The sequence below is a fragment of the Aulonocara stuartgranti genome (genome assembly GCF_965226115.1).
Source record: "Aulonocara stuartgranti genome assembly, chromosome: 15".
Taxonomy (NCBI): domain Eukaryota; kingdom Metazoa; phylum Chordata; class Actinopteri; order Cichliformes; family Cichlidae; genus Aulonocara; species Aulonocara stuartgranti.
Window position 1 is genome coordinate 7,023,172 of NC_138951.1, and position 21,891 is coordinate 7,045,062.

The following is a 21,891-nucleotide window of genomic DNA, read 5'->3' on the forward strand; positions in this document are numbered from 1 at the left end:
CCGCCCGGGAACTGGCCCAGCGCGCGTGACATCCAAGGAAACTTGACACACGGACTGACCCGAGGAGCGGTGCAGCTGCCCGTGCGGCCGATCCTTGTTGACTCAGAGCGCGTTTTTTTTTATTATTATTTGTTGTGAAGCTCACCTGTGCGTCGCTCATGGAAACCAGGCAGCAAGGTGAGTGAGTGCCGTTTCTTACCTCTCAGACCGGGATAACTGAATCCGCAGCGTTACTTTTTGTTTCCAGTTGATCTGATAATGAGTTGAACTTGAGTGTTGCACGCGCCACTGTTATGACGTCGCTGTGGGAATGGAGAAGAGGGGGGGGAAAAGTGTATAAAGCGGAGCATCTGCTGCTGCTTATGTCAGCTTCATCTGTTGCTGCATGGCGCCTTCAGTGTAAAGACTGTTTGTTGAGGGTGCTGCGTTTTTAAGAAGCAGTGCAACAGTTAAGAAGCTTCATGCACACACACGCACGCACACTGTAAGACGACATGGAAACTCCTGACCAAATCCTGGGCTGGCTACTGTTTACCCCCTCTATGTGGTGACTTTCAGGCTATTTGTGGAAGTTCTGCAAAGCCAGAATGCTTTCTATTCACCTCAGGAATTGGCTTAGCCCCCCTCCATCCTTCCCCTGTCCACTACCTTTGCGCTTTGGTCTGCTGCAGGTACTGCAGGAGATAAAATCACTGCTGCAAAAGGCTTTACAGAAGACGCATTGCTTTCGTTTTCTACAGCAGTGCAAAGAATCTGTGTTGTTTTTAGAGTACAGAGTGACTCCAAGCTATAGATAAATAACGTTGACTGACTGCTCAGACCAAATGAATTGTGAAAATGAAAGCTGGAGCTCGAGCAGTAGCTCTGCTTGTGTGGGATATAAAGGATTGCTTATTCAGGTAGGTAATTGCATTCTTTTGCAGTCTGATTATAAATAGGTACCTGTTACAGCTAACAGGAAGCCGGAAAGGCTTAGAGAGGGAGGAAAAAGGGGGGAAAAGACTCTGATATGGGAATATGAACTTTATAATCAACTTATTTGTTTTTTATAAAGCAATACTTTTGGTTATATTTCATGGTTACCCATGTACAAGCAGCTGTAATGTCTGGAACAGGGATTTTTTTTGTGTTAACTGCTGTAAATGTTATGTGCAGTATCTACTGTTTGCCAGCTTTAATTAATTTTTTCAGCCGTATGACCATCCCCAAGCCTCTGATTTAGCATAGCCACATGACCACTGGGCCGAATGGTAATCTTGTGACCAAAGGTATTTCACCCCCACAAAAAAGCAGGGGGAGGGAGGAGACACACAGAATGGACAGTAAAGAAGGAGACAATTTTCTTCTGAGCACCCTATGACATAAATCAGTGTTAGTGCTAAAAGACCCTCACAGTCTGGTATGACCTGCTTTGAGTAGCTAAAATCACACATGTTGCTGTATAAGACCCACCTCTGAGGAAATTATTCTTCTTTATTACCATAAAACATGCTTTTTAGATTAAAATGTATGCTCAGTGTTTTTCCACCCAAGTACGTGATCTTTTTCTTCCCTGGAAAAACTGTTTTTGCCAGTCAGCTTTGCCTCATTGTCAAAATGTGGAACCAGAGGGACATATTGTAAGTGAAACTGGCCTTATCCTGGCCAACTTCCTCCTGTAGTGCTGGAGTGTGGTGTAATGAGATTTCATCTGCAAGAAGGGAGCTTGTATTGCCTAATAGCTTCAGATATTCTTTCTGGATTGTTTCAAAGTTATACAAGATCCCGTTGTGAACCCTCTGTGGCACTGATTTCTTCTTGGTCTGGGTCTCTAAATAATAAGAAGGAGCTACATCATGTTTAAAGAGCTCGGAGAAGTTCATATCAGTGGCACATAGGGTCAAAAGTCAGGTTTCCTGTTCCTGCACTGAGCTGGGCCTAACTACAGCTGTCAGGGAGGAGAAGTCTCCATGTTTGCATGTATAACCGGATTTCTTGTGTCCCCTCACCCTGCTGCCTTGCTCCGCTGCAGAGATGTACTCTAGTGTTCTGAGTGGATCAGTGGTGGACTGGGGCAGCATGGGCCCCGGAGAGGAATGGGTTGATTCAGCCATACACGAGGGAGAGCAGGGTAAGACTCAACTCTCCCAGTAAAGCAAAAGAAACCCGTAAATCCACCCTGAATCACAAAAAGCATAAAACCACGTCATGCAGTGGTGCTCTGAGCAATGCTGAAGCAGTAAAGGTGCAGAATGTTTAAAGGTGCCTGTCTATAGGAATTACTGGAGCACTTATTGCCCTTCTGTTATTCAGTGTTGATTTAATGAACAGTCAGATGAGTGAGTTTGGTCTGTGTGAATAAACCAACAAGTAAAAAGACAAAAAGACTGGAATTTTATTCCTTAAATTGAAGGGAAAGTCATTCCTTTCATTGAATTTGATATAACTTTACCCAAAGCAGCAGTGATCAGGCTGATTTGAGTGCATGATACCTGTTAAATCACAAATAATCTATTTTTTCAAAGACCTGAAATATGAATGTATATGTGGGAATGCATTTAAACCACACGAAATGTTTCTGCAATAGAACAGAAAAAGATATACTACGTGTAATATGACAGGTTTTTGCTCATAGCTACAGAAAATTATGGTCCACCTCAGCCCTTCAGAGCATTTTAACATCTTCGGTGGATTGTTTCGGTATCGCGGTACACAACGTTACCGTTTCATTTAACACTCTCAGCTCTCACCAATTGTGTTTTCTTCCACCACATGCAGCTGTCTCCTTTAAAAAGCCTCCATAGGTTTTATGAAACCTTGTAAATGCTAACATTGTGTCTGCTGGGTGAAGTTTCGACGTCTTTCATCAGTTTTGGAAGAAAATGCAATTCTGTTACAGTGCAAACCATTTGAGGGATATACTGTATACGTAAAACCACTAGCAAAAAACGTTGGCAGTTATATGAGATGTTGCTGACTGATAGGATGATTTCCTTAGTATGAAATTACTCACATTCCTGTGTTTCCCTTAAACCAGTAAGCACTCTGTTCTGTCTGCAGGAACTTCCTGTATGCTTACAGGCAGTTTCACAGCCTGTGAGCTTTCCCACTTTTGCCTTTTTCCCCTTCCTTAAGCTAAAATATTAAATAAGAACTAATTGCTTGCAAAATTAAAAATTCTGTTTTCCTCAGGTACTGAACATGTTTTAAACTGTGACTTTACTCAGGTTTGAATCAAGGTAAGCTTTACCCCTCTGATGAGGAGTCCCTTAGGAAAAGCTCATATGGTTTTACCTCCGTCGTCCAAAATGGGGAAAACCTGACAGAATGGGGTAAAACTTCACCCTCAGGGGACAGCCGGTGGGGTCACACATCAGTGTCTGACACCTGGGCCACGTCCACCGCTTGGGATATGCAGCTGGACAGCACAGGTGACAAGGGATGTAGATATAGAGCCTGTAGATTAGATCAGTCGTTCACTTTGGCTGAACATTTAAACCTACAGCTACCCCTAGGGCTTCTGTTGGCACAAGCAACATGGTAAGCATCAGGCAATCTGATCTGTGACAAAGCTATTAAAAACTAAATTCAGTCTTTTATCTCAGTAACGATTGAATTATTTGTATCTGCCGATACATGATTTTTGTGGTGTCCTCAAATGAGAATGCACTCAGAGGTGGCAGTGACTGTTGTTTATCACTCGTGTCACGTTAACATAATAGCCATCTAGAATTTCACATGGGATGTATCCCTAGCGGTTATAATTAAAAAGCAAACACACAGACCCCACTGTATATAATACAGTTTGCATTTAGTCTCAAATATAGACCACACTCAGCCTAACAGCAGCAACAAGGAAAATGCAATCAAACAATTAACCAATCAGATAAATTTAATAAATCCAAATTCCTGCAATTTTTTGGGGAATTTATTTTCTTTCTGTTACCAAGTGTCTACAATATGTTAAGTGTTCAATCAAAAGTTTTTTTTGTTGTAGAACATAGTTTTTATATTGTATATTGTATTATAAAAACAACATGAAATTAGCATTGTAACTTTTCACAAAGTTTAATCTTCTCGTTGTTAGATGTTGCCTGCACATTTCTAGTGGCCCACTGCTCCTGTTTAATTAAAAAGTGTCAGTCACACAGGCCTAGAGACCAGTTTTTGACACCTGGCAACCTCTGGTTGCTAGGGAAACGTGTTTTTCTGAACTGGTTGCTGTTGCCAGGTGAAGTCAGTCGCGGAGAACGTCCCACAGCTAAAACTTGCTTGTGATTGCTTTTGTCACTAGCAGGTTGTCACCGTCCACTGTAGTTTGCATGGAAGACACAGACTTGCCTGCAAACACTTGCTAACAAACCACCGAGCTTCAGCAACATTTGAAAAAGTGTGACAGCAATTAGACACGGAGAAATCAAATGCTGTGTATTATCGCAAAACTTTTACTTTGAAGGCGACCAATCATCACCTCTACTGCAGTAGCACCGTTTCTTTGAAACCAGTTTCTTGCTAGCGACTGCCAGCAACCACTTGCCAGCCAGTCAGAGAATACACATTTTTCCTTTGCAACCACTGCTTGTTTGAGGATCCCCAACTGGTCTCTAGACCTGTGTGAAGACCTGGGAAATTGAGATTGTCAGTACCTGATCTTACACTGAATCTTGTTTTCAATGTCTGTCTGTTTGATTTTACCCAATGAACATTAACCTTTCTGCAGGTTATTCCCCTTTCACTCTTATCTATATTTCACTGTCAAATAAAGGCATAAGATGCCTTATAACTACTCTTAACCAGGGTATTTCTTAGCTAAAGCAATATTTTGGTGGACCTCAAAGGTTTTGGACAGACAGACATAGCTTAGGTCTTTAAAAAAAAGTTAGCTAAAAGGAAATCAAGGTTAGCCAAAAAATTGCAAAAATCATCAGCTAACAAGTAAAGAACAGCACTCAAATGTGGTCATTCATAGCTACCTTGCAGTGGTTTTTACCTTTATATTCAAAAGCACTTTGAAAAGAAAACATAATCTGTACCTTGCAGACGAACTTCAGCAGAGATGGTGTGGTGTGGTGTGTTGTGTTGTGTAGTGTTTTGTTTCCCAAGCTTTACCAACTCTGGTAGAAAATATCTAAACCGGGGCTCTGCCTGGCTTTTTAAGGCTGTGTAAACAGGGACACTGCTTTCTGAGTGCACTTAAGACAGACATGAAAAGCTTCTATTGAAACCGCAGGGGTTTAAAATCTCATTGTCCTCCTGCTGTGTAATGTTAGCAGAAAAAGCTCTTTACTGTAGAAAGACCTGCAACGGACTGAACTGCTGCAAGCTGTGCTTGAGTTTCGTGCTGTACGCTGTTTTTGTGTGTGAGTTTGCTGCATGAGCTGCTGCTGTGTCCCCTTTAACCTTAGTTTTCAAAGAACTGAACTGCTGATATGTTAAAGTAGCCACTACAGTCAGTGGAGAGTGGCGACACAGTGCAGTACATTAGTCTTTACTAACCTCACTGTCCCCTCACCTGTCTTATAATGCGGCCACATCAAGAGAGGGGACACCTCACCGCAGGTACGTGAAAACGTTTTACTTCCATCCTGTCGAAATGGCGTCTGAGTCAGCATTTAAAGGGATAACTTTAAGTGTTCATTGACACACGACTTGCGTGTATTTACCTTTCTTGCGTTGTGTGTACACTGCCCTCCTGCTGTTTCCTGGTACTGTGTGCTGCTGTTAAGCCCTTTACAAATATCATAAAAGCAAATGGTGCAACAGTATAAGACGGATCATACTAAAATAGTCTAAGCGAGTTCACCTTCAGCTCATGCTTTATTTTGGGTGTTTGCACCTCTCTGCAACTATTATTTCAATAGAATTAAAAGGTAAATAAACATTGCTAATCAGAAAGCGTCATTTACTGTAGTTGTTTCATTCTGTTTGTGTATCTGAATTATGTGTGTGTTCTGTCCTGTCTAATCATATTTCATTTCTTATAGCTCGTAAGTTGGGCAGACGGCTGCGATGCTGCTCTTGTAAGCAAGCGGAGGTTTTACATAATGTCTTTAATCTCAATTCAACGCTTTTCCCCAAGCGCATGTTTTTCATTTGCTACAAAACTGAAAATCAATCACTGCAACTTAAAATTTGCTCTCCTCCCCGAAGTCTCAACCCATCTTGTTTGAGTGTGCGTTAGTGTTTGTGTTTGCCCGTGGTGTTGGTCAGCAGAGTTTAAGCACGATAATCCACATCAGTTAAGCCAGATTAGGGCACTACAGGCTGCAGCCTCAGATTACATAACTGTCAGAGACACGATCAGAGATGGAGACAGACACAGAAAACGTGGAAAAAGCAGAGTCAAAAAAAACAATGAAGCAGAAAAAGGCAGAATGAGGCATGGATGCCAGATTGTCTCTGACATGGCTCATTTAAAAATACACGATGGCAACAAAACAAGTAACAATACCAGGAAATAAATCGGCGCCAAGTACAGATTTACTGGTGGTCAGAGACCAGATTTTCACCTTGAAATGTTGAATTCACACCTTGTCATTAGGGTGTCGTCAGTTTTAAGGTCACACATGGACACGCTAAAGTGCATTTATGGTGCCTTTGTGTGTGTTTCACACAGGTTTTCTAGATTCGGAGCCACTGAGAGAGGCTGATGAAGACTTTGTGTCAGACGTCAACCTGAGCGCCTCCATGACGGAGGAAGAGAGGGAGGAGATTCAGCAAGAGTTAGCTAAAGTAAACACACACAAGAACACAAATATATCTTTAGCATTAGGATGATGACTTTTTTATCTCGGTCTATGAAGTCACTTTAGAAGCTGTGTCTTTCTGTGCATGTCCAGCTGGAAGAGGAGATCGGCACACTGAGGCAGGTTTTGTCTTCCAAAGAGAAGCAGCATGCGGAGCTCAAACAGAAACTGGGCATCACTCCTCTGAGCGAGCTCAAAACCAACTTCAGCAGAGGCTGGCACGACATGCAGAGCTCAGTAGCGTAAGTTACAGTGTGTGTGTGTGAGAGAGAGAGGCTACATCACACAGCTAAGAAACAAAGAAAGAATTTGTGTGCTTAATAAGGTGTGTGTTTCGAAGTGTACACGGCAGAATGGCTTTTATGTTAGCTGTAAACACTGATGCCCTTCATAGGACACACTCAAAGTAATCACACAAAGAGCAGGTTTCTCTCTTCTTAACAGCCAGCATTGACTATCCAAAACGAGTGCCAGATATCAAAAAGCTAATTAAAAAAACATAATTTTCTGCTCCTGGCTGCACAGCATGTGTGTGATTTGTTATCTTTGTTGTGCTCACTGTAACAGACACCATAAACCTGATCAAAACACATCACCCAGTGCTGAAGGCTATGGTTGTCCTCAGTGCACAATTAGTAGTACATGTTCCCTTTAGCAGCTGGAAGTCATTGTACTGTACTATGATTTTCTTTTAAATGTCACTTCCCTACCTGTAACAGGAAACATTTATTGTTTGTGTACTTCTCTTTTTTTTAAAGAGAAGTTGTCGGTGTATTTCTGAAAAAAAAATTCCCTTAAAGAAATATTGATTTCAACTGTGTGCTTTAAAAAGTGTACAACTATCTACCAACCTAATAGTGAATGAAATGGTACAAAACGTGCAGCCCTGCAGGTTTTAGGTTTGATTTTACCGGGGCTTTGATGTTCATGCAGATCTGCAGGAGTTGATCTTATTTAAAGATTAATAGGAATAGTTTGGAGTTTGGGGAAATGTGCTGGTTTTCTGTTCTTTCCAAAAAATCTCAGAGGGTGACAAATTAAAAGGAAAACAGAAAGCCTCGACCTCCATAGTAAGAAGATCTGGTGGTTCTGTAATGCTCTGCATGCATGGCACTGCGATCGACTCAGGCTTGTAGGACAAGCAGGGATAGTTAACGGATGGAAAAACATGATGGTTTAGCAGTTAAGTGCAAAGTGATCAAATTTACCCAGTGATCCTACATTTCTATCTCAAAAGGAGTGTTTTTTTTTTCAAAGATAACATCCAGATGGTTGGATAAAATGAAAAGTAGTGAATCGTGCCCAGTCACCACATCTCATGTGAATCCGGTGCTTGTTACACTGCGTTCCTTATCACTGTGATCGGGAATGTTTTCTATAAGAATTATTTTTATCCCTTCACTAGACCTTCAGAGACATGCTAGGACAGACTGAAGCTGTTCTGGCAGCATGTATTAACCTAACACCTTAGCAGGAACCCAAATACTATTGTGTTGGGTTTTCCTTTTAATTTTTCATTTATCTGTACAAGACCAGGTGATAATAGTTAGCTCCAAAGATACTTGGTAAGTCTCTTGATGGGAATACTAAGCTAAAGAGCCATCTTCTCATCTCCAAAATGTTGTTTCTGTAAGATCTTTTAGTGTCTCTGTCTCCAGAGAAACAATCAAATTTTCTGATCAGATGGTCAGCACTGAGCTTTTATCCAGACAGCAAGAGACAAAGAAGAGCAAGAGGATAGTCTCTGAAGGCCAGCTTTCTTATCCAGTTACACTTTTCACCGAAGATCACCTTACACACAGACTCCATCCTCATCTATAATGAACCAGGGTGACCACAGCAATGTGTGGTGTTAGAGAAACTGGGCAACACAGACATGCGAGAAGCTGTGATAGACGATCTGGAAGCAAACAGGCCCAACATAAATTCATGTCAAATTTCTACAATACAAAAAAGCAAAGTAGGGCCTTAAAGTGATGTGTTCGCCTTTTTACTTAACGCTAACAAATAATTTCAAAATAAGCTAGATGGTTATTTTTATTACCAGTGATTGAAGTGAGGCTTTGTAAAAATAATTGCACATATGAATTATCAGCTAAAGGAATCACCCAACATGAACTGTGACTTATTCCATTTGCTCCTGTAAAACCTCAGTAGTGCAAGTTTTAATTACAGCATGTTCATGCTTTTGTTTTCTCCGAACAAGCCTGTGTTGTGTATGCGTCTTTATCTTTCACTGCACGCACCTTTGTGTGTTTTGTTTTGGGGGTTTTTGGCAGCTACAAGAAGACATCAGAGACGCTTTCCACAGCGGGACAGAGAACCTCGGCAGCCTTCAGCACGCTCGGCAGCACCATCACCAGGAAGATTGGAGATATGAGGTACAGACTGATGGTCACATGTTCATTGAATTTCCTGCTTCACACTTGCCAAACAGCTTTAACAGTGACAGTAGTTGTATGCAAACCGTGTGGCCACAGTCACCCAATGAATTTGGTTGTTCTGTGGACACATGGCGTTGCCTTCTGTGACACCCGATCTGCAAACGGTTTTAAACATAGATTAGATAAACTGTTTCAAATGTCTAAAGTCATCTTGCCTCTTCAGTGAAGCATGTTCGCCAAATAGTGTGCTAAATGTCGTCCTTCTGCAGAGGAATATGTGCTAATGAATCGAAGCCCTTGTTTGTGAAGGTTTTCAGTCATTGTTTGTCTAAAAGTGGATTTTATCTTAATAAAAGCTGTGCTAGTAGTTCTGCTGACAGGTCAAGAGCATCTTGTATTAAACCAGGCTTCCTTTGTCTAAACACATGGATTGATCCCATTAATTGCTTTAGTCTTTGAACTTTTTCACCATTCAGTCTTTAAATGTTGTTCATGTGTGCTTGTAGCTCACAAAAGATACCATTTAAATGTGCCCGTTGCAGGCACTTGATCATCTTAAAGCTCCATTATCGGCTCATCTGTGTAACTTACACAAGCATTCCGGTTGAACCCATCTGCCCCGCGTGCGCCTCCACTTTTAACCAGCTCGGTGACACTTTCTATCTGTGCTACCCATCTCTGTGTCTCAGACAGCAGAGTTTTGACTCTTGGTCTAAACAGTTCAAGGCAGCATCAGATTATGTAAGAAGCACTAAGCTGCTTTCTGAGTCAAAGGGCTCGAGGCAGCAGCTGTCTCCCTCGGTCACTTTCTGTTGTTGTTGAGCTGACAGTCTGCATTGCTCTGTTTGAGAGACGGATACACACACACACACACACACACACACACACACACACACACACACACACACACACACACACACACACAATGTTGGGGTGTTTTGCAGGAAAGCATGTGTCCCTGTGTTAAATGTGCACAGATGACTGCGTGACAGCGCAATGGTGATGCAGAAAGTATTTCCAGGATGTGCAGGTGAAAACAAAAAAAGCTTTTGAAGGTTAGGAACCAAAAGCCCAGTGAGGACATCACAATGTCACCAGGCCCATGTTGCTAGTGCTTCATAATAATAATAGTTCATATTAATAATGTAATAGTGGTGAAATCAATCAGAAGTCTTTTCTGCAGACAGTTTGGCTTTCTTTGGCTTTAAGTGGAAGCACAATTACACTTAATTATTCTATACCAATACTGTACTTATATACTTTTTATACTATTCTAATTATACAATTAAAATTATACTATACTTTCAGTACTTCCCTGTGTAATTTAATGTATCCTTTTTTGAGGATATCAATTGCAGAAAAGCAACAACTTATTATCTTTGGTATATTCCAGCATGTTTGGTCTAGAGTTACTGTTCCCACGGAGGTATGTTCTCACACTCTACACAGGTTTGGTTTGTGTGGGCATGAACTTATTCGAATATTTTTGCTGTGGATATCTATCTATCTATCTATCTATCTATCTATCTATCTATCTATCTATCTATCTATCTATCTATCTATCTATCTATCTATCTATCTATCTATCTATCTATCATGATCATTAACAAAAAAATGTTGAAAGGTTTAACTTGCAACATTTAGTAATGAACTATAAATACTGGATGTGCCACAAAATGTTCATGCAAATATGAATAGGAGCTGCCTGTCTGGTATAACATGTGTTAATGCTGTGCAATTAACACTGACCAATGACGCCAAAAAAAGCAACCCACAACCTACAGAAAATCACGTTACAGGTAGATTAATAGAAACAAACTGTCAAATCAAGTCAGTCTGTAACACAGTTACAAAGATGATTTACACTGTTGTTTGTCAACCGAGTTCCACAGCTGGGTTTCCAGTCACTGTGACAGTTTCCCTTGTTCTTCTTCTGTTTTCTTCTTCTAACACAGATTGTTTACACATGTTTTAAGAGTCAAGTTTCAAAGAGTTGGTTACTTGTGTTACCTAAAATAAGTGTAGTAGTGGTAGTTTGCCTTTTGTAGTTAAATAGTTTTGTATTGATATTAATGTTTGGTAAAGTGAATTTGACAGAGTGTGACTGTAATGCTGACATCGGCTTGTCCAAGTATCCTAAAATGTTTTTCCGTCTTTTTTCATGCTTCCTAAGATCCAACTCCATAGGGTAAGGAGCCACACAGTAGATTTTATCAAAGTAAGGAGTCTGTTGCAGTGAGTAGATCTCAGTCAGATCAGCTGATAGCACTAACTGGACAGCACAGTATGGACTCAGTCAGGTTCTGGTCTGAGCCCAGAATCACATCAGTTTTGTTTTCGGGGAGAGAAACTGTCTTCCTGACTGAGTCACATGAGTGGCTGCACTTCCCTGTGCAGAGAGTGCTAAAGCTAAGCTAATAAAAAACAAATTTAGGACCACATTGGATTTTTCAGTTTTAAATTAATAGCTTTATTTAATAAATCTATTGAAGAGAGATTAATGAAAATACACGAGAAACTCTGGAGTGGCTGCTGCTAATTCCTTGCTTGCATATCTTTTGACATGTAACTGCTTTCCTGTACGTAATCCTCTGTCACACTCTGCACATGCACAGCATCAGGACAGAACAGCTAAGCACTGCTCTGACTCTTGGCTTTGTTTCTGGTTTGGTGAGTGCGTGTAACCTGTGTTAATCATTAACTCTTCTCTCACCACGCTCTCCGGGGACAGTTACTCTATCAAACACTCTATGAGCATGCCCGCTATGAGGTAACCACTCTGTGCTTTTGTGCGTGTCTTTGTGTGTGTGTGAGTGAGAGAGAGATGTTTATATGTGAGATGATCATTTAAAATTTGAAGTTTTTGTGTATTAGCACAAAAAAATCCTGTGCAGTCTTTAGGAGTTAATGCAACGCTTGCACTGCTTTGTATTTAGTTAAAGGCACTCTGACCCTGACACACCTGGAAAAATACCTGGTGTGTTTTTTTCCACATGCTCACTTCTTTTTTGTGTTGCAGTACCAAAAAACCCCCATTGTGTTATTTCAGAATATTTTACAAATCAAACATGACCCCTTTTTGAATAAGGGCGCTGCCAAAAGTAGCTTCTTCTATTTCAGAAGAGGATTTCACAAATAATTGTGTGCTCATGTGATAAGACAGCAAAATGTGGTTTATTTTTTAATAATCTTTCCCTCCCTTTTTCACAGAAACTCTCCCAGCTTCAGGTCTTTTGAAGAGAAAGTTGAGAACACAGTTTCCACTATCAAGGTAACCATGTGTGTGTGTGAGAGAGAGATTTAGCATTATAAAGTGATAACATGTGAAAAGCCTCAAACAGAGTGTGTTTGCCTTAAAAGTAGTCTCACTTAATCCGAGGCATTTAGGGGCACTTTTGAATGTTTTTCAAGATAAACTAAAAACTATTTCATGTGAACGCTGCACATAAAGAAGCTGGTCAGGTTGCAGCTTCTAAGTACTGACGCATAAAACAAAGTACTATAATTAGTGTGTAATTATGAGCCTACACTCTGACAGGGAACCCACTGATTACTGACATTTATAGTGATACCAAAACAAGTCCTAAGAGTCCAGAGGAGTGTACTAGGAAGCAACATTTATGGGTTAGTAAGCTGTGAAACTGACCCTGTTTTTACCCAACTAGATCACCAGAGAGGTTTACATTAAGAGTTTTGGTTTTCAAATTGACTGAAAGCACATTTTCACTCATTCATGTATGGATGCTTTAAATGTGATGTAAATGATCAGTTTGGTACATGATTTCTTGGCCTAAGACACAATTTTTGTATGTTTTCCGCTGTACACCATCACAGAGGATTTTAAATCAAACAATAAAGCTGTGATTGAAGTGCAGACTTTCAGCTTTAATTCAAGAGGCTTTACAAAACAGCTGCATTAACGGTTCATGAATTACAAACAGTGGCTGAAAAGTAACTGGAAAATTCACTGACAAGCGGTTCTGTAATCAGGTGACTCGTGTTCCCTTATTTAATGACAAACAAAGCAGACACAATAGCTGAAGTTTCAAAGTGTAAAGGCCCACCAGAGCATCTCAAAGTTATCCAGGATGTGGTGATGTTCACGGGTTATACAAATTTGTTAGTTTGTCCAGTTACTTTATGAGCCTCTGAAAATGTAAATTCTTAAACAGTTAATGGCATTTTGAATCAAAGTTGAATATCTGTACTTTAATTACATGTTGATTATTTGATTTGAAATCTGCTGTGGTGGTCGGCAAAGTTGGAACAAAAGCTGGTGAAATGACTCCTGTTTCCATGTACACGCCCTGCAAATGCCCGACAGCTTCAGTCTTTGTAAAAGTCTGCCACCTTGAGTCGACTCTGTAGCACCACAGAACAAGAACGACAGCTTCAGTGACACTTTTGTGCCTTTGTTTCTTGTCCCAGACAAAGGTTGGCGGCACCGGGAGTGGGGGCAGCTTTGAGGACGTCCTGTCATCCGCAGCGCACGCCAGCTCACAGGACACGCCCACCAACAACTTGATGGACAGCTCTGAGAGGCAGTGTTAAGGCTCCACCCGGACCACGAGCCAGGGCTTAAACGGGAACTCCGCTGCCGATGTGTCGCAGCACTTTAACTCAAAGCTCTGACTGAAACAGTGCACAACACCTTTTGATCCTTAGTGTCAAGGCGCTTTTGCAGAATACAGATTGTCTTAAAACCTAAATAATTACATTTACCCAAAATGACCCCTAAGGCTGCAGTCGTCTTCTTTTATTTTAAAAGATCAACTCTAAACCTCATATGATACGGGGACTAATGAGAGCAAGGAGCCTATAATGTTTTCCTTCTATTTATAGTGTTGAAGGGTTTTTAGTGGATTTGATGAATGCCATCTGTCCTCCAGAGGTTTCCTAACCACGTTACACCACAGATGTTGATGAGATGGGGTTGGGGAGGAGCAGCTAGCAGATAGGCCTTAAATGACCTGAAACACGACATGAAACGAGTCTGAGCTGATTACACATCAACTTCAGGAGACAGACTGAACCTAAACCCCGCATATCGAGCTGGTACTTTCTTCTTCTTCTATTTGGCACATTTGTGCTCATGTAGTTCACTCGGCTGTCAGATCACAGCTGGGTTTCCCCAGACACAAAACAAAAGGCCGATTCCTCCGTGAGATGTGTAAATTTAAGACAAGTGGAAAAAGTGACAGTAGATGTTCAACACCGCATCAGTATGAGAGTTTTAAAACAGCTACCTTTCTTTATTAGGACAGCAGAAAACTGCTGTTTCACATCTTTACTAGAAATATGTTTGTGATTTAAAAAATTAAGTAATTTTATTACTTAATGCTGTAAAAATGTGACCGATCAACCTGAACATCCTGGGTGACATTTGTATAAAGGATTTTACACTACTACAGAAGATCTAGCTCCTCGGGTTTCACTGTGGCATCTAAAAACATTTTGTCGTCGGCATTTCACGATATATACTCAGTGTACTGATATACACATGGGGTTGGGGAGGCGCAGCCAGCAGTCAGCTGGGAGTTGCAGCTGGGGTCTGTTTGAATATCTAAATGCAAACTGTGAGAGCAACTACAGGAAGCAGTGGTGTATATGTGAAAAAGCATCAGTGCGACATGATGTATCATCGGGAGCACAATTCTTGGCTGTAAATGTGACGCATTAATCCAGCGAATGCTGTTACGCATGTAGTGAAACTACATGAGCTCAGATTTTAACGAACATTTTAACGCTGAAAAATTGAATTCAGTGTCACTATAACTAAAATGTTGGTGCCGTAAACGATGAGAATGATCTTTGCAACTATTCAAATCTGCTCTGTGTGGCAAACTCATTACTTTGTCTTTGTATTATTTGCAGTAAATAATCGTTTGTGTTTTGTAGTTTTTACTTTCTCTTCCATGTGTTAAACTTTTGTTTTTGGTCCTCTCCCATGAGAAGATGCTTGGCCCTTGAAATACATTCAATAAAATCCATAAACAGAAACAGACTCACTAAAAATAACTCGTTCTGTTCTGTCTTTGGAAAATTGATTTCAATAAACCTTTTATGTAATAAATGTCTTTACAGCATAAACACAAAAAGACATAACTGTGACCATCATGTACAATAACACTGTATGTGAATGATCAATAACTGTTTTTATGACTTTAGTATGTATAATAAAGATTGTTTGAACCAAACCTGATGTCACTCTACAGTTTCAACAGCACTCTGGAAAAGCATGAGGAAAACAGAACAAACATTAATACCTGCAGAATACTAAAATAATCGTTTATCTGCAGCATTGTTTCTAAAACACACCTATCATTTATGGACTACAATGTAATGGTGCAGCGACACTGTTGCATTAAAGTATCTGAATTTCAGAACCAGGACCACGTCTCTAAACACGCCACTTCCTGTTCTTATCTATATATGATCACCCAGTTCTGCAAGCTGTTTTCATGCCCCATCCTACCTGCCATTTTTCAATTCTTTCACTTCTGCCAGGATCTGCCAGGCCCGGGAGCCGCCGCCAGTCCCCTTCAAGGCCTTACCCAAACCACAGCTCAATTCATGTGTTGTTGTGCACAATCGTAACGAGACAACGTTTGGTGAGCAAACTGATATTAAATCAGCTCAAAAGAAAATCACTGGACACACATAGCTCGACAAAGCTACCTTCTAATTCAGAGCAAGCCAAGAGCTCAGTCATGAATAAAAATAAGACCACAACCTCCTTCCATCTATAAAGAAATCAGTGTCTGGTATTGATTTTTTCATTTTCTTAAACCAGCTGCAGCTTGAGGTGATTAAATGCTTGCTCAAAGCTTGAAGGTGTTGCATACACGCAACTGCTTGATTGCACGATGATTGCACACGTCAGCTTTTAGGAGGCAAGCTGTCTGCAAACAGTCGCATCCGCCAGTCAGTCTCAGAGACTGTGGAAGGTTTGCAGATAATTTCTGTCTAATTTAAAAATGCAGAACGACTGAGATCAGTCTGAAGGAATCTTTGACAATAACTGATATCAGACCTACTCCACCACCTTATTTGTTCAGCCAATCACAGATCTAATCACACCAGCACAGGTGAAAAGTTTAAAGCACCAAATTAGTTAAGATGAGAGCCCTCGCCACAGTTATAAATGTGATGCCAAACTTGGGTTTTGAAGCCTCTAAGTTTACTTTCAGGAGCCAAGTGTGAGCGCATCTTTTTTAGATTCATACCTGATTCACATTCAAGTATCAAACACTAAAGATGTACATGTATATCAAATAACTGAAAAACACAAGCTGTCACAAATACAAGATCAAGAAATGGCGTTACTAGATAATATGTAAACGTAGCGGTTCCTTAAAAGTCATTTGCTACTTCAAATCTTCAGTCTTTGCTTTAACTTTGTCTTGGTTTAAAATACGCAATAATGTGTGTAAACTGAAAACATATAAAACAATGACTAAAACAATGAACTGGTGTGATTTAGACAAAAAAAACAAAAACAATATTACAGCTTGTGCGTCCCTGTACAGATTGTTTGTCTGAATCCAGCATCTCTGTCTACCTGAGAAGTCCTGTTCACTGTGTGCGTGTTACAGTCAGGAAGCGTGTGACGTTGTGTGGTCTTTTTCAGGCACCGAATCAGCAGCCTGCGATGGCTCAGACGTCTTTCTGCCATCTGTGTTGGTCATGTGACTTTCTCGCTCTTTGTTCATAGAGCTGACCAACTGGAGAACGTCCGGGTGGTGGAAACGACCTAAAGACAGCCCAGCAAGATCAGAGCGAGTAGAAAAATGGGTAAATGCTACGATAGACGTGCTGGAGACGTACCGGCTGTGGAGTCAAAGAACTCCTGCAGTCTTCCTGGTGTTCCCTCCAGCTCCTCATACTCGTGCGCCTGCAGGATCATCTCCAGCTGGTCAAACTGTTTCACCAGCCGGGCCTCTGCGCTGCTCTGAGTTTCATATTCCTGCACAAGGACAAAGCATCCCGATTATAAAGCACATGGCCAGGAAGCAACAAATGCCATGTTTGCAGAGACGTACTTCCCACAGTGTGTAGATTTCCTGTCTGAGAGCCTCCGGAAGAAGACTCGTTAGTTGCTTCATCGCTTCCTGAAAGGCAAGGAGAAGTTACAACTACAGCCAAGTTTAGTATTTGCCTCCTTTATGATGAAGTCGCTTGCCTCTTCTCTCCTGTGTTTCTCTGCTTTGCTGATGTTATCTGATGGCGCGATGTCTCCCACAATGCACTCTGCCATGTCGTGAACCAGAGCCAGCTTTATGCACCTGGAGACACAAGAGTTCACAACAACAGTCAAGGTCCTTTATACTGCAAGCTAAAAACCTTGCAATATGAAAGAGCAATTCCTTGTGATCTCCTATGAGCAAGTACATGGCGACAGCTGTCGCCATGTCGGAAAGGAAGAAGTCCCTTTTAACAGGAAGAGACCCAGAGCACATAAAAAGAGGAACATTTATATGTTTTTCAGCTTTCCTTTTAGATAATGGTGTAAAAACTGATTTTCAGGTGTATGGGACCCACCTGTCCCTGTCCACTGTGGGGTCAGTGATGGTCAGAGACATCATGGCCATGCGGTACATGTGGTCGGACACACTCTCCGGCTTCTTCACATTCCTGTACACCCAGCCGGTCCGCGGCACCCTCTGCGAGTAATATCAGCCATCAGTGACACACATGCAGATATCTGTCTCATAACTGGTTCATCAGGGGTTTTTTGGGGGACACTCTGTGTGCAGATACTGACTTCACTGTGTTTGATAACTCGTCGTGAGTGCAAGTAGGAATAGTTTTAAGTTTTTTGTTTGTTTGTTTTTGCAGGTAAAGCGGGTAAGCAGACCTAAAAGATAATATATCTCTGGCTTCTGGTGATAGATTTTTCTGGCTTTCCGTTGTGGGGAAATACTGTACACTAAAGGTTTGGTGGCAAAAAACACACGAAGCTGCAGGAACATATCACATGTACACATCTACAATAACAACATAGAGGTGTCTTGGTTCTCTTTCTATAATAACTCACTTTCAATTGTCCGATAAGTTTCATAAACTGCAGCATTTTACTCATGCCGGCTGTTTTGTCCGCGGTGGCCGCCATCATGATCCGCCGACCCGGATACAGAAAGACTGAGTTTGCTGATGTAATAGCGCAAAGCAGCCGCTGGATGGCAGCATACACAACGTAAAGATACCGAGTCGAAGGACACACTTGTTTATTCAGGAAGCACTGCCTCTCCTCCTGTCCTCAAAATACACATTCAGGTCTTTAAAATCCTGCAGTTTGTGTTTTAGGAGTTTATGCAGATTTATGGATATTATATAATGTCATCTGCACATCTATGCAGAACATTTTAAAAAAGGAAATACATTGATGAACCTTCAAAGTGCTATCACTTAGTTTGTTTTTCTTTACCCTTTCCATCTTTTGTTTGTTTGTTTATTTACTGTTAAATAATGTGCTACTTATGCTGTAAGGGCTGATTTGTATCCCAAAATTGGTGGAAAAGTGATTCATTTCTTATGATATCTTTTAATTGTTTGTTTGCTTGCTTGCTTGATCGATTCTTTATTCAGAATGTATCCACATTTGTGCGCTTTTACACAGAAGATACCTAATTTGTAGAGGTAAAAAAATTGTGACAGGTGAACATCAAATTATAAGATTTCCTGCATGTGCATGTTACTTTTACTTTTATCTAAGTTTCAACCCTAATATTTTGTCATGTTTGCCTTAAATCTTCTGCATTTTTATTTATTTATCTATCTATTTATTTATTTATGTTTTGGTATGTTAATACAAGGTGAGAAAGCATTTACTGCTTTGCGCAGTAATGAGTACAAAACTCTAGATGGCGCGGATGAAACAAGCAAGGAGGCAAACGGCTTATAAGACCACGAAGAAGAATCTACACCGGAAGTCAACAAAGCGGGAGATTAGAAAACATAAACAAACGTTTTTCGTGGGGTGTTCCTTTCTTGTTTCACAGAGAAACTTCATCGACATGTTGAACAAAGCGCCCAGACTGAAAAGTACAATTAAAACGAAGGCGAAGGGCAACATAAACGTGAGGCCGGCGTCAGAGGCGATGGTAGGCTATCGCTTTGTCCGCAGCTGACCGGTAGATGAGCGACGCTAAATAACAGCTGGTTTTTGCTCCTGTGTGCTCAGATCGAACTGCTGACACTGCTGTTCCTGAACAGCCTGGCTGAAGAGGCGAAGGCCAAAGCGTTTGAGGAGAAATCTGCGACGATCAGAGCTCAGCACGTCAGGGCAGTCTCCAAGGTCGGTTTATGTTCACATAACTGCATTAACAACACAATCATGTAACCAACCAGTGATTAGAGATTTACTATTCATTAGTAAATCATTAGTTAATCTATTGATTCCCGATTAATCGTTTGGTTCTGTCTCTCCGTTTAACTAAACAACCTTAAAATTAGAGATTGAATTATTTTCAATATTTCCATCACTGTATATAACTGTAAAGCACTAAATGTAAAAGAGTAAACTACGTTTTTTTCCCTTATTGGAGGGGTCTTGATTGAATAACTTATATACATAAATCAGCCCTTACAGCAGAAAATACACATTATTTAATATTAAAATAAACAAACAAACATTATTTCTCTGCACACACAATCAAATCACATGTTAACATTTCAAAGACTTTTAAAGAATTGCTCCACGCTAGGTAGTTTCTGCTACTGTAAAATAATAACAGCTATCATCTTGTTACATTACGAAGTTTTTCTTTTAATCATTGTAATTGAAACTACATAAAACAGACATAATTTTATTCCCTCAGTATGCTGGCACTTCTTCTTCATATTATTAAAGATATTTTAAACGTACTGTACAGAAGTTAGAAATTTCAGTGTTGTGTCAAATTGAGCTCACTCTAAAATATTTCCGTTCTTTCTTTACAGAAAGTATTGAAAAAGGCGAGAGGATGATGAAGACGGTGAAGAGCATCATAAAGATTATTTTGGAAGGCAGTGGCAATATTCTTTCATATTTTTAATGTCTTGTTTTGATCTGAAATTCCTTTTTTGAGTTTTTTTTTTAAATTGTATTTCCGTGCAAGTAAACACTGTCCTTTCATTGTTCTGTATTAAACATTCATGAATTTTACACTGCCTAATTTATGTATGACAACTTAAAATATAGAAAATAATTGTTATTCTTATCTGAAAACATTTGGGATCAAATTCTTTTAGAAAGTCCACATTGAAATGCCTGCAGGCAGTTATTTGGGCATTCATTTGGAAGCCAAATTAAATCACTCCCTACCTAAATGTAGTTAAATTTCAGTGGCCAGTGATTCATCAAACCTGCATATACATAATCACCAGTCAGTCCTGATAAGACCTGATTAAGTTTGCTGACTTGATCCCAAAATAAGGTTTTAAAAAGCTGTATGTGTGCAGATGAGCTCTCTCGAATCTGTTTTGTTCTCCCATTATATCCCATGATTCTTCAAATTCCTCACTTCTTCACACTACATGTGTTAGTGTGATGAAGTGATATCCTACTGGTTCCACGTCACTACAGGGTTCCTCATAGTGAGCCAAAAGGTTGAAGTCGTAAAAGTGCCTGATTGTTCTTTTACAGTATCTGCTAAGTTACTAATGAAAAGAGTGTCATGTTTGCTCAACCGGCACCCTGACAGCAGATGTAGCGGGGGAGGGGGTTCAAAGTCATCTACATAACACCCAACAACCAAGAGTCAGGGGTGGGAATTAAGCATTTTTGAAAAAATGAGTTGGAATGGGCTGATTTATACTCCAAATATGGGGCTACTTATTTTGCCTCATTTACATAAACTTAATTATAACCAACTTTGTTCATGTATGAGGCAAAAGACATGTTAATTTATCATGTTTTATTATCTTTGTTATATTACCCTAGATATGGAGATATATATTTATACATACATTTGTAAATGTATGTAGAAAAGTATGTCCTGATAGGTGTGTTCACCTGTCACAAAAAAAAATCTGTTTGGTTTGTTTGTTTGTTTTTATATTACAGTTTTTCTGTTTTTCTTTTAATTTTAACTATTCTTTTTACCTCTACAAATGAGGTATCTTATGTGTAAAAACGCACAAATGTGCATACATTTCCAATAAAGAAGCAAGCAAGCAAGTAAACAAACAATTACAAGATACAATAAGAAATTAATCACTTTTCCACAATTTTGGGATAGAAATGTTCTATAAATCAGCCCTTAAAGCATAAATAACACACAGTAAATAAACAAACAAACAAAAGCTGGAAAGGGTAGAGAAAAACAAAGTAAGTGATAGCACCATGAAAGTTCATCAATGTATTTCCTTTTTAAATGTTCTGCATAGATGTGCACATGAGGTGTGCACATTTTCCCCTCCTGCCTTGCAGCTCCATCTTTAGCATCCGTTGTTGAATTTATGCACTAATGTCTTCTAATTTAAAAACAAGTAGAAACTCTTTCATCTAAAAGAAGCCAGATTTTTCTATACAGCCCGACAGTTATGACTGAAGTGGATGGATATGACTAACTTTATTAAAGTGCTTGTGTACATCTTCATCTGGACATGCTTGTATGTTAGCTATTAATTTCCAAGGTTCATCTGTGCTTCAGTTTATGCCTCACTCGAACACTACTCTTTTGGGGACTAAAATCAACACAAGAGCCTGGGGCAAGTATGGGGCAAATTATACTTTCACATTTAATGATGAAAACTTTGTGTTTGTGCTTGTTAGAAGCTCAAAATGGCTGAGAAATGCA

General features: G+C 40.1%; 3 protein-coding genes across 8 annotated transcripts; 2 read left to right on the forward strand and 1 right to left on the reverse strand.

Annotated features, from left to right (window-relative positions):
- Positions 1-15,306, forward strand: tpd52l1 (tpd52 like 1). Of its 6 annotated transcripts, none has more exons than XM_082505887.1 (11): positions 1-177; positions 2,012-2,110; positions 3,207-3,410; positions 5,518-5,538; positions 6,596-6,711; positions 6,819-6,967; positions 9,005-9,106; positions 11,283-11,297; positions 11,841-11,879; positions 12,320-12,380; positions 13,538-15,306. In XM_082505887.1, exons 1-11 carry the CDS (start codon positions 159-161, stop codon positions 13,658-13,660), a joined length of 948 nt encoding a protein of 315 aa, XP_082362013.1. In that variant the 5' UTR covers positions 1-158; the 3' UTR covers positions 13,661-15,306. The 6 variants fall into 6 exon arrangements, with proteins under 6 accessions (XP_082362013.1, XP_082362015.1, XP_082362017.1 ...); XM_082505888.1 differs by lacking the exon at positions 1-177 and adding an exon at positions 206-899; XM_082505889.1 differs by lacking the exon at positions 11,841-11,879.
- hddc2 (HD domain containing 2) lies at positions 15,246-18,259 on the reverse strand. Its single transcript, XM_082505893.1, has 6 exons — positions 18,147-18,259; positions 17,651-17,772; positions 17,292-17,394; positions 17,152-17,220; positions 16,937-17,075; positions 15,246-16,862 (listed from the first exon to the last, which is right to left on the reverse strand). Exons 1-6 carry the CDS (start codon positions 18,222-18,224, stop codon positions 16,705-16,707), a joined length of 669 nt encoding a protein of 222 aa, XP_082362019.1. The 5' UTR covers positions 18,225-18,259; the 3' UTR covers positions 15,246-16,704.
- A 780-nt stretch (positions 18,260-19,039) lies between these two features.
- On the forward strand, positions 19,040-20,255 carry cenpw (centromere protein W). Its single transcript, XM_082504523.1, has 3 exons — positions 19,040-19,212; positions 19,293-19,406; positions 20,051-20,255. Exons 1-3 carry the CDS (start codon positions 19,126-19,128, stop codon positions 20,075-20,077), a joined length of 228 nt encoding a protein of 75 aa, XP_082360649.1. The 5' UTR covers positions 19,040-19,125; the 3' UTR covers positions 20,078-20,255.
- Positions 20,256-21,891: the final 1,636 nt, after the last annotated feature.